Genomic DNA, 16067 nt, shown 5'->3' on the forward strand with positions numbered 1-16067 from the left:
GTGTGGACACAAGGTAGAACCTTCTGGGACCTGTTTTCCTTCCTCAGAATGGGGATAATACAATTAGCCCCACCCGACGTTCTCAGAGATTAGATGGTGACGCAGAAGGACTCTCAGCCAGGACTTGATGCAGAGCTGCCAACGTGGGCCCGTGGTTATTGTCCTTAGTTGGTATTCAGTTTAAAATACTCTGATTAGTTTAAAACACAGGAGGCCATCCCGGGCCCCCAGGGCTCCTCCGCTCCCAGGGGGGACCAGATGTGGGATCTTGTTGAGACCCCCTGCCTCAGTTTCCCCTTCTGTCCTCCATGCTGTGCCATCTGGGACCAAAGCCTTCACTCACTCATCCATGTTACTCAGCCCCTCCTGGGAGTCCCACCTCCCCAGGGCAGACAGGGATCAACACACCCCAGGGCCTGTCCCCAGCACTCGGGGACCAGAGCTCCTCCACTCCAGACCCTCCTCCCTCACCCGTCTCCTCACCCCTACTCTCTGCACCCCTCAGCCCCTCATCTCCCCATTCCTCCGTTTCTTCTGTCTGAGGGCTCTGGTGTTGCATGGGGTGACACCACAGCCATATGTTGTGTTGCTTCTGACAAGGCAGAATCCTGAGGTCAGAGTGCAAGCCCACCTGCCTTCTCTTAACTGTGAGATCACTGGGTCGGTCCCCGCCAGAAGGAGGACTGCTCCAGCTGCAATCCCAGGCTCAGTCCGGGAAGCCTGTCCATCAGATCCCCTTCCCCTGAGAACCTGGCCCCTCCTGAGAGTAACACTTCTTCTAGAAACATCCTCCACAGAGCATGATGAGTTTCCGGTTGAAAAGCTTACTTTTCAGATTCTAAACAAGCCATTCCCATCAGGACACCCACCGTATCTGCTGTGGGCCCATGATGGCTGTGGCATCTGTCTAGAAGAGCCAGCACCAGGTCCCCCCGCAGCTGTCCCGGTGCACTTTGAAGGGCTGTCTGACCAGGCTCTCTGTGTTGGGAGCCCTGAGGTTCCGATGCCCCCACCCTGGCAGCCCAGCATTGCTGAGGACGAGCCCTGCCTGAGCCTTGGGGGACGTGACGGGTGCACACTGCACAAGGCAGGGCAAATGCGGGGCTCCCATCCCACAGCCCGAGGGAAGGCAAGACCCCAGTCACTTCCCACGTAGCCACTGTCCAGTCATGCAGCCACTGGGCCTTTCTGAGCAAGAGTCAGTAGAAAAGGCGTTTTATGGTATGTGGCGTTTTCTTTGCCAACAAGACCTCAGTGAGTGTCAGCTTCCCCACGCGGGTCCTCACGCATTTGAGCATCTAGCTCATGGCCTGAAGCTCAGTCTGCACTGGTCCTGGTCTGGGCACCTGTGGCTGCATCAGAGAGGCCTCCCCGTCTGTCACCCCACCCGGCCCACTGAGCTGGAGGCTCCTGGACGTGGACCTGAGGTGTCTTGGGGGGCTCCCTGGTCCTGAGCCCCCGACTGCTGCAGGAGGAACTGTGCTGACAGTGTCCCTCCTGGGGGGCGGCCCTGCTGGGGGTGTAGCCTGACCCACCTGGTGTCCCTTCCTCCAGAATGAGGTCCCTGAGCACAGCACAGAGATTGAAGGGCCAAGGCCAGGAAGCACAGCAGGGCCTCAGGACAGCCTCACTGCAGGGAGGGACCGTGCCACTCAACTCAGCCCGTTCCCCAGAATGGGCAGTGTGGGACGGTCTGCGGGACGGCGGGGCAGGCCAAGCCTTGGTGGAACCCGCAGGTAGCTCAGACTCCCCTGCCCAGCGTTTCGGCCTCAGCTGGTCTGGGTGGGGCATTTCCATGCTAACTCCCAAATGGTGCTGCCTGTGTGGGGCTGGGGACCCCGGTCTGGGTGGCACATTTCCCATGGTGATTGTACCTGAGGGCTTGTCTGAATGGCACCTGGGGTAGGTGAGGAGCGTCTCGGGGAACGGAGGCTCCTCTCTTCGGGTGACCTGATGTCCAGAGAGACCTGAAGAGGGTCCTGTGCCTGCTCCCGAGTGAGGGGGGCCTGGTGTGCCCTGCACAGCCTCCCAGTGGCCCTCTGGGCTCACCAGGGCTTCTCTCTGCATCTTAGTTCCTTGGGCATGATCTAGGGGACCCCAGTCAGGGGTTCCCGCTCTGCTGCATGCACACAACACCCTCATGGCTGCCGCTTGGCCTTTGGCCTCACCCCCTGCACACCCGCCGTCCTCACCGATTCTTGCTCAGGGTCTGCTTGAGACCTCTGTCTGCGGTGACTTCAGGGGAACAGGTACTTTGGTGCTGTCCAGGAACCCCTTGCCAGGGCTCCAGGTTGGCCATGTGGAACCACGGCTGTGGGCTGGGCTGCAGGGGGCCAGGGACTGACCAGTGGTCTGGAAGCCATGGTGCTGCTGGTGAACACTGGTGGGCGTTGACCAGAGGTTTGATCAGACCTGGTCTGGTTGGCCATCTTGGCACCTGGAGTGTGGGGCCTGGGAAACTCCTCCCGCCGCCACACCCCACCTCCCACATGAGACCCACCAGAGACGGGTGTCGGACAGATTCTAGGTCACTGGAGTCCCATCAGGGCAGAGCTGCATCCTAATGACTGAGGGCCTCTCAGCCAAGAGCCTGTCCAAGGGGCCTCACTAGGCCTTGTGTGGGGGCGGCTTTTCCTCTTGCAGCCCCCGCCGCCCCAGCACAGTGTCCCTGGTCCTGGGGCCTGGCCCCTGGCTGAGCCAGGGGGATTCATCTGGCTTAATAGCTTGGGTCCTTGAGTGGGTCCCACCCAGGGGCAAAGGGCCTCAGGACTGGGTGGGGACCCCCTCCTCATGCCTGGAGGGCCAGTCCCTCCTGAAGGGCACACAGAAGCAGGCGGACAGTGACATGGTTCACCCTACTGGTCCAGATCCTGGGGTCCAGGGGTGTGGTGGGGGTGGGCTGGGTCCACACCCAGAGCTCTTGGAGCAGAGGGGAAGCCAGCAGCGTCCTTCAGCAATGTTTGAGGCAGGTGGATTTGGGGCTGACCAGCCTGCCAGGATAGAGGGGGGTCCTTGGGCTGGGCCTCCTGGGGGCAGGGACTGGAGCCACGTAGGCCCTGTTCTCAGAGCTCCCATTCACTCATTTAACCCAGGGCATCTCAGTGGGGCAGGGACCTCTGACTGCCCATGGTCTGTCCGGGAGGCAGGGCACAGAGATGTCTTGGGACAGGCCGAGATCACGTGGCTACAAAGTATCTTTGGAGCTGGGCAGTCCAGAGGGCATGTTCTAGGCCAGGCTCTGGCTCTGCCCATAGGCCTGGCCCCACAAAGCCTGGGGCATCTCTCTAGGTCTTGGTTGCAGCTCCAACGGCAACCATCTGATCCTGCTGCAGATGGACCCAAGGCTCTTGCTGCAGACATGGGGGAAGGGACACCTGCAGTGCCAGGCTGGGGTCTGAGAGCGGGTCTGTCCTCAGTGAGAGCCCCGAGGGTGGGTCTCAGCCCCAAGAGATGGTGGTCAGCAATCTCGGGCTGGTGCTGTGGCGCACACCCGCTCCCTGTCGTCAGCTTATACCTGGCCGGGTGGCACCGGGTGATGTGCTCGTTCTGACGTGTTGATTTCTTCTGTGTGTGTATGTGTGTCCTGGCTGCCTCCACCTTAGCATTTCATTCGGACATGACACTAGGTACAGCCCCCCCTTGCCCGCACTAGCCTGGCCTGTCTTCTCCTGCTTCAGTTTCTGCCCCCTCCCGTGTCCCCCCAAGCTCTCTGCCCATTCCCCGACGCCCTGCCGTCCTCACGTTCCTTCCTCTGGGTCTTGTCCTCGGTGACTGTCCGACAGCGGCCCTGCCCTGTCCCACTGCTTGCCCATGCCGCAGACCGTGCCCCAGAGAGATGGGTGGCTATGGCTGTCTGCGCGCAGTACAGCCTTCCTCGGCACCTCCGCACTCCTGGGCAGGGCTGGCTCCTCGTCAGGGGCCTGGCCGAGCCAGAGGGTGTCAGCTGTCTAGTCTGTGTTGCCGTGTCTCTCAACTGTGCTTTGTGAGGATGCTTGGATGGAAATGGGGTGAGGCTGGCCCTAAAATGGCCACACTGGATTGAGGCAGATTCCCCATCTCGAGTAAGATGGTCCTCAAAACATGCCCCTGCCGAAGGAGCTCTGCCATTGGGTGGTGAAAACAGTCATACAGTGGGAACCCTGTTCTGGAGCAGAGGCCAGGAAGCGGGGCTCACATCCCAGCTTCAGGGGAGTGGCCCGAGCTGCCCTTGCAGGGGTTTTTGGGCCACTGGCTCATGCTCTGCTCATTGTCTTCCCCAGTTAGAAATGGAGACAGAAGAGGCCGCTGCATGCTCATGGCCCCTGACCATGGGCAGGAGCGTGCCATCTGCTGTGGGCCAGCCCAGCTTCCATGCCAAGCATCCTCCCCAAGGGGCCCTGACTCTCCAAGGGCACGTCAGTGGTGGAGGCAATGGGCAAAGCCGGGCAGGTTCCCTCTGGGTCCAGGCAGAGACCCGGTGCCTCCTCACTCAGCTGTGGGGCGGGGTGGGCCACTGCCTCTCCTCTCCTGCCTGCCCTGGTCTCCCCCCATCTTGCTGCCATCCTCATAGCCCTTCCCCCCATCCCTTTCCCCTCCTCTGCCCTGTCATTCCCCTCCCCTCATTTGCACCCCATCCCCGGGAGCCAAGAGCACCTGGTGGTGGCATCTGGAGGCCCTTTGTCTGGCCCGGTCCTGAGTAAGGAGGGGTCTGTCCTTCCTGGACGCCACTGCCTGGCTTCTGCCCCCATGGCCCCAGTGGCCATCCCGAAAGTGGCCCACATGCCTCTGTCTGTGTCCGTCTTTCCCCGTGTCCCCATCCTGCTGCGAGTGGCCTGCACATTATTTCTGCCTCATGTCTGCTTCCTTGCAGGACCTTCTACCAGTTCGAGGCCGCGTGGGACAGCTCCATGCACAACACTCTGCTGCTGAACCGGGTCACCCCCTACCGGGAGAAGATCTACATGACCCTCTCTGCTTACATCGAGGCATGGCACCCGCGCCCCGGGGACCTCGCCCAGCACCCGCCCCCGAGCCTGAGCGGTCTTCCACGCCTGTCAGCCTGTCTGGCCCCACAGGCCTGCTCTCCTCTCGAGCCCTTGTTAAACCCATGTGCTCACAGTTATTCTTCCCCCACCTTTAGTATGTGCAGCAGAGCTGAAGCTGTGCACAGCCAGGATCCAGTTTGATTCTCACAAACCTCTCAGAGAGTGTGTCACTGACTTACGATGAGGTGGCTGAGGCCCAAGAGGGTCAAACCTGTGTCCAGGACTCTCGGAGTCCCCTTCATGGAAACCTGGCCCTCTGGCAGACCCCAGGAGGCAGTACCCTGGCTCCTTCCTGTAGGAGTTGGCTCAAAGCAGGAGCAGAGGCTCCCCCACCTGGGTCTAGGGCCACATCAGGGCCCTGGGAACGCCCCCAGGTTAGGGGGGCTTGGGGACCAGGCACTCTGGGATATTCTGTGCCTGAGACCTGCCCACACTTGCCCTCTGCAGATGGAGAATTGCACCCAGCCAGCCGTTGTTACCAAGGATGTCTGCATGGTCTTCTACTCGCGTGACGCCAAGCTGCCAGCCTCCCGCTCCATCCGCAACCTGTTTGGCAGTGGGAGCCTGCGGGCCTCGGAGAGGTAAGCCCGGGGTGGGCCCAGGGGCTGCCCCGTTGAGCTCCTGGCCACTGAGAACCAGACCACCAGTGTGGGGCGGCCTTGGGCATATCCCAGAGGCTGGCACTCACAGGTGGACTCCAGCACAGGCCCCCTGGCCAAGGCAGACTTGCCACACTCCCAGCTGGCCTCTTGCTTTGGGCCCCTTTGCTCGCCCCTGATGTTGAGGTCAGGCAGATGTTGGCACTTGGGGGGCAGGAAAAGCCAGGCCCGTCTGCAGGACCCAGTGGGAAAGGCCTGGGGTGGCTTTCCTTGGGCCTCCTATGGGTGGTCCCGGGCCCCACGATCAGGTGACCTTCCTCCTCAGGGTCCCTGGGGACCTGAACCATCGGGACTGCTTGCCTGCACAGCGGGAGAAGCTGGATGAAGACTAGGCTGGGGCGGGAAGACAGGACTGGCAGCTCCCAGGGGAGCTGGGCATCAGGCCCCAGCCAATTGTCCCACCTTGCACCCGAGCTACTCCCTGCATCCTGGGGGTCAGTGGCAATGGGCGAGAGTGTTGAGGCAGTGCAAGGGGCTTGTCCCAGGAGCATGGACCACCGTGGGTGCCAGGCCACCTGGGCTCACCCTCAGGGAGGCTTCCACAAGCTCTGTCTTGTGGACCCACGTCCAGGCCACTCTGGGACAGCCAGGAGGAAGGAGGGTGGGATCAGGACTCAGTGACCTTGGGCTGGCTGACCCAGCCATGTGGGAGGCCACCTGGTGGGTGCAGGATGCTGCTGGCTGGCCCACCTCCATGAGAGGGGTTGGGGGGCGCACTGGTGCCATCAATGGTTGGGGAGAAAGGGGGCCTGTAGCAGTCTGGGACGGGACTGTATGTAAGAGGCTGCAGCTCGGGGACCCTGACACACCAGCACTCCTGGGTGAGCTCTTGATGGTGGTGAGTTGCTACCCAGATCCTCACAGTGCCTGGTGACAACATGTACCCCTCTGCCCCCCAGCAACCGTGTGACGGGCGTATACGAGCTCAGCCTGTGCCACGTAGCTGACGCAGGCAGCCCAGGTAGGCGTGTGCCCTTGCTCTCTCTGATTGAGGGGGGCACTTTGTTGGGGTTTCTTGAGGTCACGCAGGTGACCTCACTAAGTTGACATTTGGGGATCACTCACCTGTGAGACTCAAGTGCTCACCTCCTGTTCTTGAGTTGTTCTGCGAAGAGAGACCCAGCAGCGTGCGGGGGGAGCCAGGTTACAGCTGTGCCCCCCGGGGGACGCATGCTGGATGCCTCCTCTGCGCGAGGCGCAGTGTGGCTCTGCAGGGCCGGGGGCCCGGGGGCGGCAGAGGCCAGGAAGCTGGGCTGCTGTGCAGCAGGCACACGCCTTCGGGCAGGGACGCGGTCGGACGGGCCTTGCCTTTCAGGCATGCAGCGGCGGCGAAGGCGAGTCCTGGATACGTCTGTGGCCTATGTCCGTGGTGAGGAGAACCTGGCAGGCTGGAGGCCCCGGAGTGACAGCCTCATCCTGGACCACCAGTGGGAGCTGGAGAAGCTGAGCCTCCTGCAGGAGGTGAGCCTGCGCAGCAGGCACTGCCTGCCAGGCGCGGGCACATGGGAGGTGGGAGGTGGAGGCCTGCCTGACCCGCAGGGCCTTTTCCAAGACCCAGGGTACGGAGGGCACGTGCCCACCCCCCAGGAAGTGGGTGTCCAGACACATGGGTCTGTCTGCTTCGCCTGCATGTGCTCGGGGATGGGGGTGAGGCGGAGGACAGAGGAGGTGGCTGCAGGGCTGGAGTCGGGGCTGAGGCCATCCACAGCCGCAGCCGGCTGAGCTGGGCTCTCCAGGTCTGAGCCAGGCCGTGGTGCTCAGTGGGCTGCCGAGGGTGCAGAGGTGAGGCCCCCCTCGCTTTCCTGGGCAGGTGGAGAAGACCAGGCACTACCTGCTGCTCCGGGAGAAGCTGGAGACCACCCAGCGGCCCGGGCCCGAGGTGCTGTCCCCCGCCTCCAGCGAGGACTCCGAGTCCCGCGGCTCGTCCAGCGCCTCCTCCCCACTCTCGGCTGAGGGCCGGCCATCTCCCCTGGAGGCCCCCAACGAAAGGCAGCGGGAATTGGCCGTGAAGGTGGGCATCCGGCCTTGACCCTAGCCTTGTCCACAGCTGTCTCCTGTCAGGAGTGGGAACTGGGAGCATGAGGGGCCCCTAGAGTCCCTTGCCTGCCCCCCATCCTACCCATCTCAGAATTTGGAGCCTTTCACAGCCTTCTCTCCCAAACAGTGACCTTCCCTCTCTAGAGTACCTGTGCCAATGAGAGGCTTACCACCCCCATCCTAAGCTGGCCCGTTCCTCGGCTGGCAGGCTGCTGGGAAGGCTCCCTGGCTGCCCACCTTTGCTCCAGGCCCTAGGCCCCTGGGAGGACTCACCCCGTCACCTTGGAGGGTGGAAGGGCTGCCCACCTTGACCCATTTTACTGGGCCCTTGACTGGGGCTGTGTGGGGGGTGGAGCCGGGTCCTGGGAGTCCCTGACCCGGTGTTTGCCCTCCTGCAGTGCTTACGGCTCCTCACACACACGTTCAACAGAGAGTACACCCACAGCCACGTCTGCGTCAGCGCCAGCGAGAGCAAGGTAGATGGGGGGCTGCCCTGGGGGTTTGCTGAGAAACCCCCACCCCATCTGGGCCAGGAGACCAGGGCTCCTCAGGGACATACCTCCCCCAGTCCGGAGGGACACCTCCCAGCAAGGGGCTGGCTTCACGGGCCTGGGGCCTGGGGAGGGCGGGCAGGAGGGCTGGCCAGGCCCCTCAGTGCTTCCCTGGCTGCCCTCTTGCCCCTGGCCCTCTCCCAGTTGCCTCTGTCCTGGTGCTGTCCCACCCCCCACCCCCACCCCTGCTCAGGGTCTTCCTGGCCTAGCTTGCCCTCCACAGGTCGTCTGGACCTCAGGGTCCCCCTCTGTGCTCGCCTCTCCCTTTGCTGGGAAGGGTCCCTTGCTCATCGCTGCCACCCTGAAGTCTAGACTCAGAGGCTGAGCTTTCCCTGGCCCCCCAGGGGCCCTTGTTCCCTCTGAGCAGACCGTCTCTGAGAAGCTGTCAGCTCCAGCTCCGCTTTGGAGCCCTGCAGTCAGGGAACCTTCCTGAGGCCTTGGGAGGGGCAGGCTGGGGCATGGGGGACTGGGAGAGGGCATGGCCTGCAGGTTAGGTTTGGGAGTGCCCTACACTTAGGGAAAATCAGCCACTGCAGGGGTGTCCCCCACGGAAGGTCCAGGCCTGTCCCCTCCCTGGCCCCACAACAGGTCCACTCTCTGCTGCAGCTCTCTGAGATGTCCGTCACCCTGCTGCGGGACCCGTCCATGTCCCCCCTGGGGGCGGCCACACTCACCGCCTCCTCCACCTGCCCCTCTCTGGTGGAAGGGCGGTACGGAGCAGCCGACCTGAGGTGGGTGAGCAACTTGGCCCGGAGTGCAGAGAAGTGGGGCTCGAGGGGCTGAGGGGCTGAGCGCTGGGTGGCCGCGCGCAGCCGGACCTTGGTCCCTGCCCACCGTCTGGCCGGGTCCTGCCCCACCCAATGGGGTGCTGTCTTGCCTTTCTGAGGCCAGTTTTGGTTGAAACATAAACTTAAAATGCAGAAATGCGTCAAAACACCACAAAGCAAAAACCCTCATCACTCCTAAAGTACTCACTGGGAAAAAGGATACAAAACAGGTCCTGGAGACCCGCTGTGCGTTCGGTGGGACCGCCAGACGCTGGCTGGGCAGAGGGTCGGAAGGGCTTGTGCTGCCTGTGCCTCATCCATCGGACGGTGAAATCCCCCCAGTTTCCAACTTCCCTTCTCTAAAAAAAGAAAGGGCATCAAGCCCTCTAGCCCTCTCCTGAACAGGCCCCTGGCTGCCAAGCCATCCACTCCAGGCCTGGCACGTGCCACAGGCCAGCAGCTCCCTCTCAGCAGACGGTCTCTGAGAATGCTGTCAATTTCAGCTCAGTTTTGGAGCTGGAGATGCTAGAGCCACTGTTAAAGGGGGTCATGGCAGGGAGGCAGAGGGCATGGGGGGCAGAGGGTGTGGCATACTGCACAGCCGGCCCACCATCAGCACGGGGTGCTCCCGGCACCCAGCACTGTCCTGGAATCGGGCTGGTGGGTCCTGGACATGGACAGACCGACCCCGAGAGGGGCGCCACGGAAGCTCTCGGGGGAGGTGGGGGATGCGGGCCGTGACGAAGCCCCGGGCGTGGGGCTGAGGTTCCTGGGCCCAGAGATGGGCCTCCTGCTGAGAATGCGCTGATTTCACTCTGCTTCCCAGGACCCCTCAGCCCTGCTCCCAGCCAGCCAGCCCAGAGCCGGAGCCCATGCCAGAGGTAGATCTGAAGCCCCCATCCCCTGTTCGGGCAACAGCGGCAGACAAGGAGCCCCAGCGCCCACTTGTTCCCGACATCCAGGAGGTCCGGGTCAGGTACAAAGGGGCCCTGCCCCAAACAGGACCTTCTAGAGTGCCGCCCTGCGAGCTGTGCCCCTGACCCAAGGCAGGGGGCGGCTCTGCACTGTGGGGTCAGGCAGGCCACCACTGGCCTCAGGTGGGGTGGAGAATAAGCAGACAGTAAAGGGCAGGGGGGCAGGGTAGAGCCAGGGCCCAGGGCAGGGGGCCTGGTGGGCAGCTGTGCATAAAGAGGGTTTTCGTGCATCTGCAAGTTAGCAGTTTGGCTGCTGTGCAAAACGCCTGCCTAGCTCTTGCAGCCCACGAACACCACCGCTGACGGGCTATGCTCGCGGGACAGGGTGTGACAGCTCCAGAGCAGCTTCAGCTTTTTTAAAGTTTCTCCATCTTATGGCTGGGGGCCCTCAGGCCAAGATGGCTCGCTCTCAGGCCTCCCAGGTTGGGGTTTCCTGCCCCTGTGCCTCAGCCCTGGCTGCTCCACGGGGAGGCCCACTTTCTGACCTTCGCTGTGGCTGACACTGTGGGAGGCCTCACTCTGAAGGGCACGAGCAAGCACACTCCCTGCTTCCACAGCCCCATCGTCTCCAAGAAGGGCTACCTGCACTTCTTGGAGCCGCACACGGCCGGCTGGGCCAAGCGCTTCGTGGTGGTGCGGCGGCCCTATGCCTACATGTACAACAGTGACAAGGATGCTGTGGAGCGGTTTGTGCTCAACCTGTCCACTGCCCAGGTGGAGTACAGCGAGGACCAGCAGGCCATGCTCAAGGTGCGGCCCCAGGAGCGGATGGGCAGCTTCGGGTTGGCCAGGGTGCAGCGAGCCCCCAGTGGGGCTAGAGGAGGGTGGGGGCTGGGCCTTGTCCTCTGTGGGTCTGGCATCTACTAACCACCAGACTAAGGTCCTTCCCCCCTGTTTCTCACAGGGTGGGGACATTGGGGGCAGCCTCACTGTCCCTCTACCTCTCACATTAACTCTCTGCCATTAGATAGCCAGTGACCCTGTCCCCTCCTCCTGGGGACACCTGTGGTGGGTGGTGCTGAGCCCCACAGGGCCAGCCATGCAGTGAGCCTAGGAGCCCAGCTTCCCGTCCCTGGCTTTGTCTCTGCTCTCTGAGCAAGTGGTGGCCCTAGATGTGCACCAGGACCCTGACTCCTTCCTGCAGGCAGCTGCAGCGTCCACCAGATAGATGATTTCGATTCCTAGGGGTGGGGGTGTGACTCACCTTGCCACCATGCCCGCCACACCCAGGGCTCGTCCTGGAGAGGATGCCGTGCTGCCAAGGTGACACAGTTGAGATCCATCTGAGTCTCACAAGGAGACACAGCTGAGCCAGGGTCCTTGGGGAGGGAACCTTGGCCCATGGGCTACAGAGCAGTGACATGGCAGCCCTGGACATGGGAAGACAGGGTGTCCTGACTGCGGAGGTTTCTGGAAGGGAGCCACAGCTTGTCAGGGTCAGAACCACAGAGCACGCAGGGCCAGCCTTCCCAGCTTTGCCTGCTCCTGTGGGTCCAGCTCCTGCCCCCTTGCCCCTGAGATTTCCTGGAGGTGCCCCTGCCTCACCTGCTTGGGCCCCAGTGGAGCTGTGGCCACCACGTGCTCACCCGGCAGAGGTCTGGCCCCTTCTCATGCAGCCACACTTTTCAGACGCCCAACACGTTTGCTGTGTGCACGGAGCACCGTGGCATCCTCCTGCAGGCCAACAGTGACAAGGACATGCACGACTGGCTGTACGCTTTCAACCCCCTCCTGGCCGGAACCATACGGTAGGGGCCCCATGGGGACCTGGGGTGGGGGGACTCCCTCTGCTGCCGAGGACTCGGGGGGCATGGGTCTTCTTGGCCAGTGGGATGAGAGGACATGCTCGGCGCCTCTGGTGCCCATTTCTGTACCCCTGCTTCTCCCAAAGGCTGTAAATCCCCAGGCTTCCAAAACATGCATGCTGCAGGGCAGGCCTCACGGAGGTGAACACCAGCGCCCCTGGGGACGACAGCCTTGCCATCACAGCAGGGACTCCCCGGGAGCACAAGCTGCCCCCGAGTCTCTGCCAACAGGCACCATGGGCTGGGTCTGTGCAGCGGCCAGGGGCCCAGGCCATTGGCCTGCGAGGTCTGCTGGGGCCATCCCTCATGCCCACCCTGCTGCTGGCTCCCACCCTGACCCCCGCTTCTGCCTGGTTCCCCCACAGGTCCAAGCTCTCCAGAAGGAGGTCTGCCCAGATGAGGGTCTGAGCTGGAGCCCTCTGTGCGCCCGCCAGCAGTCCCGGCCCCGCTTCCCATCCCCGCTGCCATCATGGTGTCATCCACCACCAGCCCTGCCCCCACCAGACAGCCAATGAGTCACACCTCTGGCCAGGGTGCCTGTGCCACACGACCTGTTGGGCCCCCAGCAGAGGCCACGTTCTTGTCGTTTCCTCTTGTAGAACGCAGCCCTGGTGGGAAGAGTCCCGAGGCGCTGGGAAGGCCAGAGGGCACAGGTCCCCGGGGACATGGCTGGCGTTCTGATATTTTTTAAAGCATAGACAGACTTACAATTAACATGCATTAGTTAGTGATGTTGAAACAGCCCACTTGGAAATTACCTGTAAGACAGTGCTCTATTTATAAGTATTTATTCCTGATGCCTCGCACAGACCTGTAGGATTCCCATCAACCCTGCTTCCGCTCCTCACACACATCGCCAAGCCCCTTAGGGACAGACAGGGTGGGCAGCCACCCTGGAAGGCCACGATGAGGGGGTCTGGACAGGCCGGGCCCCTCCTGGCGGTCACTGCTCCAGCTGCGCTGAGGCTTCTCCCAGCTGCACGTGGGGAAGGCCCTCACCCCTGGGGCAGGGTGTGCATGTGGGGGTCTGAAGACCGAGCCACTCAGAAGGGGAAGTGCTTCCAGTGGGAGGCAGAGGAGGGCAGCCACCTGAGATGCCACCTCCCAGCAGTGCCACAGGTTCTCCCTGGGAGCCGGTGGGGGGCGGGTGATGAGCAGACGGGTGCTGGGGCTGCTGGGGCCTGTCCTGGATGGGATGGAGGGAGAGGGTCAGGATCCCGCCATGTGTCATGTATCCAGGCCGGCAGGCACAGGGGCTGGGTGTACCGGCCGCCCAGGCAGCCAGGGGCCTGTGGTGAGTCCCCCCAGCTGCCGTGAGAGACAGAATGAGCTCCGAGTCCTCCTGAGGAGTAAGTCTGTGACTTCCCCTCTCTCCCCTAGAGAAGAGCATTTCTGTGAGTCCCAGTGAAGATTCTGTGGGGTCAGGTGTGGGCAGCCAGTGTTGGGTCATCCGTCATCCAGCGGGTACCCCACTTATGCAATGGAGGGAGCTGCACGTCTGTGGGTGTCCCTTCTGCGGACCCTCTGCCTGAGGGCTGCCCAGGACAGAATAGGAGTCAGCCCCAGGCTGAGAGTCAGGCCAAAGGTCGTGCCCAGGCTGTAGACCCATCACAGAAACCATGCGGCTGGGGCCAGAGGATCTTCAGCCACCTGTTTCCACACCCAAAGGCACATTTGGCCTCTATTTAGCTCAAGGGAAAACAGCAGCAAATCACAACCCCCTGCCCCTCCCAGGGCCCGCCAAGGGCAGGCTGCATCTGGGCCTGCGACTTCCAGATCCAGGCTCACATCCGGCCTGTCTTGGTTCATGCGGCCCTTTGGTGCCTTATGTCACCATTGCCAGACCCTGCTGGGCGCTGCTCAGACACCTCACTTGTCCCCTGGGTCTGGGGGGTCGGTCCTGTTGCACCCCAGTCAGTGGTTCCGAGACCCCCCTGCAGCCGGGCTGTCCCCTGATGGCACTAACGTGGACATAGCCCTGATCCTTGCACCGGGACCAGAGGTGTGCGTGGCATCTGCCTGGGGACGGGAGGCCTCAGCCCCCATACCAAGTGAGGAGATGGTGGTTTGATGTTTTCCTTCGGGAAAGCTGTTGGGGCCCCTCAAGCTTCGCCTTGGACGTGAGACACAGGGCGGTGGGCTCGCCCAGCAGCCACATGAGCCCAGTGGGAAGCTGAGGCAGCCAGGGCACCTTTTCTGTGCGTGGTCCTGGCAGTGCCCCTTGCTCCCTGCTGCCCTCATCCTGTGCCTGGAGGCGCCCCCCTACCCCCTGCACAGCGCCATCAGTAGGAACCAGGTCCTAGGAAACCTCACCTCAGAAGCGCAGCACTGAGCAGCCTCCTTTGGAGATTCCCCAGGTGAGGGGTCACCTCCTGGACAGAGGGTCAAGCGCTGTCCAGAAGCCAGGTGGCCTGTGCTCCCCGCAGACGTCCCTGGAGGCAGCGGGCTGAGCTGTGGAGAGCACAGGTGACAGCCCAGTCTGCGCGAAGCTTTTATACCGGCCCTGAGGGCAGGGAGGGGAGACTGGTAGGGGAATTCTAAGGTGGGCCGGGTTCTGAGGTCCCCACCTTCCTGCAGGGAGATTGCGGGTACAGGTCCGGGCCACGGCCCGCACAGGTCAGCCAGCCTGAAGCCGTGGCCTTGGAAGGGCTAGAGGCTCTGGGTGCAGGAGTCTGAGGCCTGCCAGCCTGCAGAGCACCTGCTGTGGACGCAGGGCCGAGGGAAGGAATCTCCCCAAGTTCAGGAGCCCCCACAGCCATGGGGGCACCCAGGGGACTGTTCCCTTTCCTCCTGCGGCCCCCTTATCAGTTGGTCAGGAGCCAGGTGAGGGCCTCCCGCCGATCCCACCCTGTCATCACTTCCTCCTCTCAGGCCTGCTCCAGGGAGCCGCCAGGGAGGGGAAGCTGCCTGTGAGCCGGGGACCCCTGTCCTGCCCAAAGCTGCCCCCGTGTCATACCAGCTGGGCACATGCCATCCAAACGGGGACTCAGTCTCCACATCTGAGACATGGGGGACTGACGTGGGGCCTTGGGGGTCCTCACACTGCGGGTGCCAAGAGGAAAGCCAGGCCTGGCTGTGGCTGCTACTTCCTGCTAAGTGGGGAGGGGAGAAGGACCCAGGAAGCCATCTCTCCCTGCTGGTGTTTAATGCCTGGTGCTGCTCAGGCTGCAGCCTCGTCTCAGTTTGACAGACAGGCATCCTTGTCTGGAGAAGCTCTGTTCCCTCCAGGAGACCGCGAGCTCCTCCTGACCCTGTGGGCGCCAGGCCGACTGGCACCAGGCTCTGGTGTGATGCTGCTGGTGCCCAGGGGTGGGTGTGAGATGCTCCTAAGTCCCAAGGCCTCCCCAGCTGCTCACCAGCTGCCAACCTTTCATCCACTGGCCACACAGGTGCTGCAGGGAGGTGGCCTCCCCATCGATCTGGTTGCCCTAGCCCCTCTGCGACAGGTGTAGACAGGCACTTGGGGAGGGACCCTGAGTGTGTCTGATGGCACGGGCTCCAGTGAGCAGGGCTGCAGGGCTGGTGCTCCGTCGGCCCCCCAGCGTGGGATCCTGGGAAGTGCCGGCATCTACCCCTGGGATGGACGGAAGCTGCGGCTTTTTCTGGGCCTGTTCTTCCTGTAGCCAGCTGTCCCCTGAGTTCCCCTCTGGCTTGTACATATGTGGTTGTGTGGAGCACCCGCCCCAGCACCGTAACCACCATCCTCACGTAAAACCCTCATTCCCTGACGTCCTGAACCCGAGTGTTAGGCTCTAGGTTCCTGTACTGTGTGTGCACTCAAGGCTCTGTCCAACTAAAAAATAAATGTGACTCCTGCAACACCAGACCCGCAGACTGTGGCTTTTTCTTCAGGGTAGTCTGTGATGGGGCCAGGTGGCCAGCACCGACCAGAGACTGCCCGCCTCCCCAGGAGTGAGGCAGGGAGGGGAGGAAGCGGCCCCTGTCTAGACAGCTCAGCTCCTCAGGTGCACCCAGGCCGGGCCTTCCCTGCGGTCAGCATCACCCCAGTGCCAAAAGCAGACAAAGACTTCACAGGAAAACCAAACCTCAGCATCCTTCACCAACACAGGAACAAGCCTCAACATTTTACCAAGTCAAATCTAATGATATGTGGGAAGGATAGAACCTCGTGACCAGTGGGGTTTGTCCTGGGAACGCATGGTTGGTTCAGAAACTAACCAGAGTAATTCCTGATATTAAACTAATAAAAATCATTACAATCTCTACAGATGCAGGAAAAGTATTTGAGG

The 16067-nt window shown here is 62.4% G+C and overlaps 1 protein-coding gene across 26 annotated transcripts in view; it reads left to right on the forward strand.

The window, feature by feature from the left end:
• KIF1A (kinesin family member 1A) overlaps positions 1 to 15641 on the forward strand; it is an 86899-nt gene extending 71258 nt beyond the window's left edge. For 12 of the 26 annotated variants that reach the window (XM_073217814.1, XM_073217812.1, XM_073217815.1 and 9 more), the window contains 11 exons: positions 4850 to 4964; positions 5472 to 5605; positions 6583 to 6644; positions 6999 to 7144; positions 7494 to 7694; positions 8119 to 8196; positions 8878 to 9002; positions 9865 to 10014; positions 10570 to 10762; positions 11642 to 11760; positions 12183 to 15641. In XM_073217814.1, coding sequence (XP_073073915.1) covers positions 4850 to 4964; positions 5472 to 5605; positions 6583 to 6644; positions 6999 to 7144; positions 7494 to 7694; positions 8119 to 8196; positions 8878 to 9002; positions 9865 to 10014; positions 10570 to 10762; positions 11642 to 11760; positions 12183 to 12225 — 1366 coding nt within the window. In that variant the 3' untranslated portion in view covers positions 12226 to 15641. Of the gene's footprint in view, positions 1 to 3602; positions 3627 to 4849; positions 4965 to 5471; positions 5606 to 6582; positions 6645 to 6998; positions 7145 to 7493; positions 7695 to 8118; positions 8197 to 8859; positions 9003 to 9864; positions 10015 to 10569; positions 10763 to 11641; positions 11761 to 12182 lie in introns of all 26 variants that reach the window. The other 14 variants (XM_073217807.1, XM_073217811.1, XM_073217808.1 and 11 more) reach the window with 3 other exon arrangements.
• The last annotated feature ends 426 nt before the right edge of the window (positions 15642 to 16067 follow it).

This window comes from Manis javanica, chromosome 12 (assembly GCF_040802235.1).
Source record: "Manis javanica isolate MJ-LG chromosome 12, MJ_LKY, whole genome shotgun sequence".
NCBI classification, from domain to species: Eukaryota; Metazoa; Chordata; class Mammalia; order Pholidota; family Manidae; genus Manis; species Manis javanica.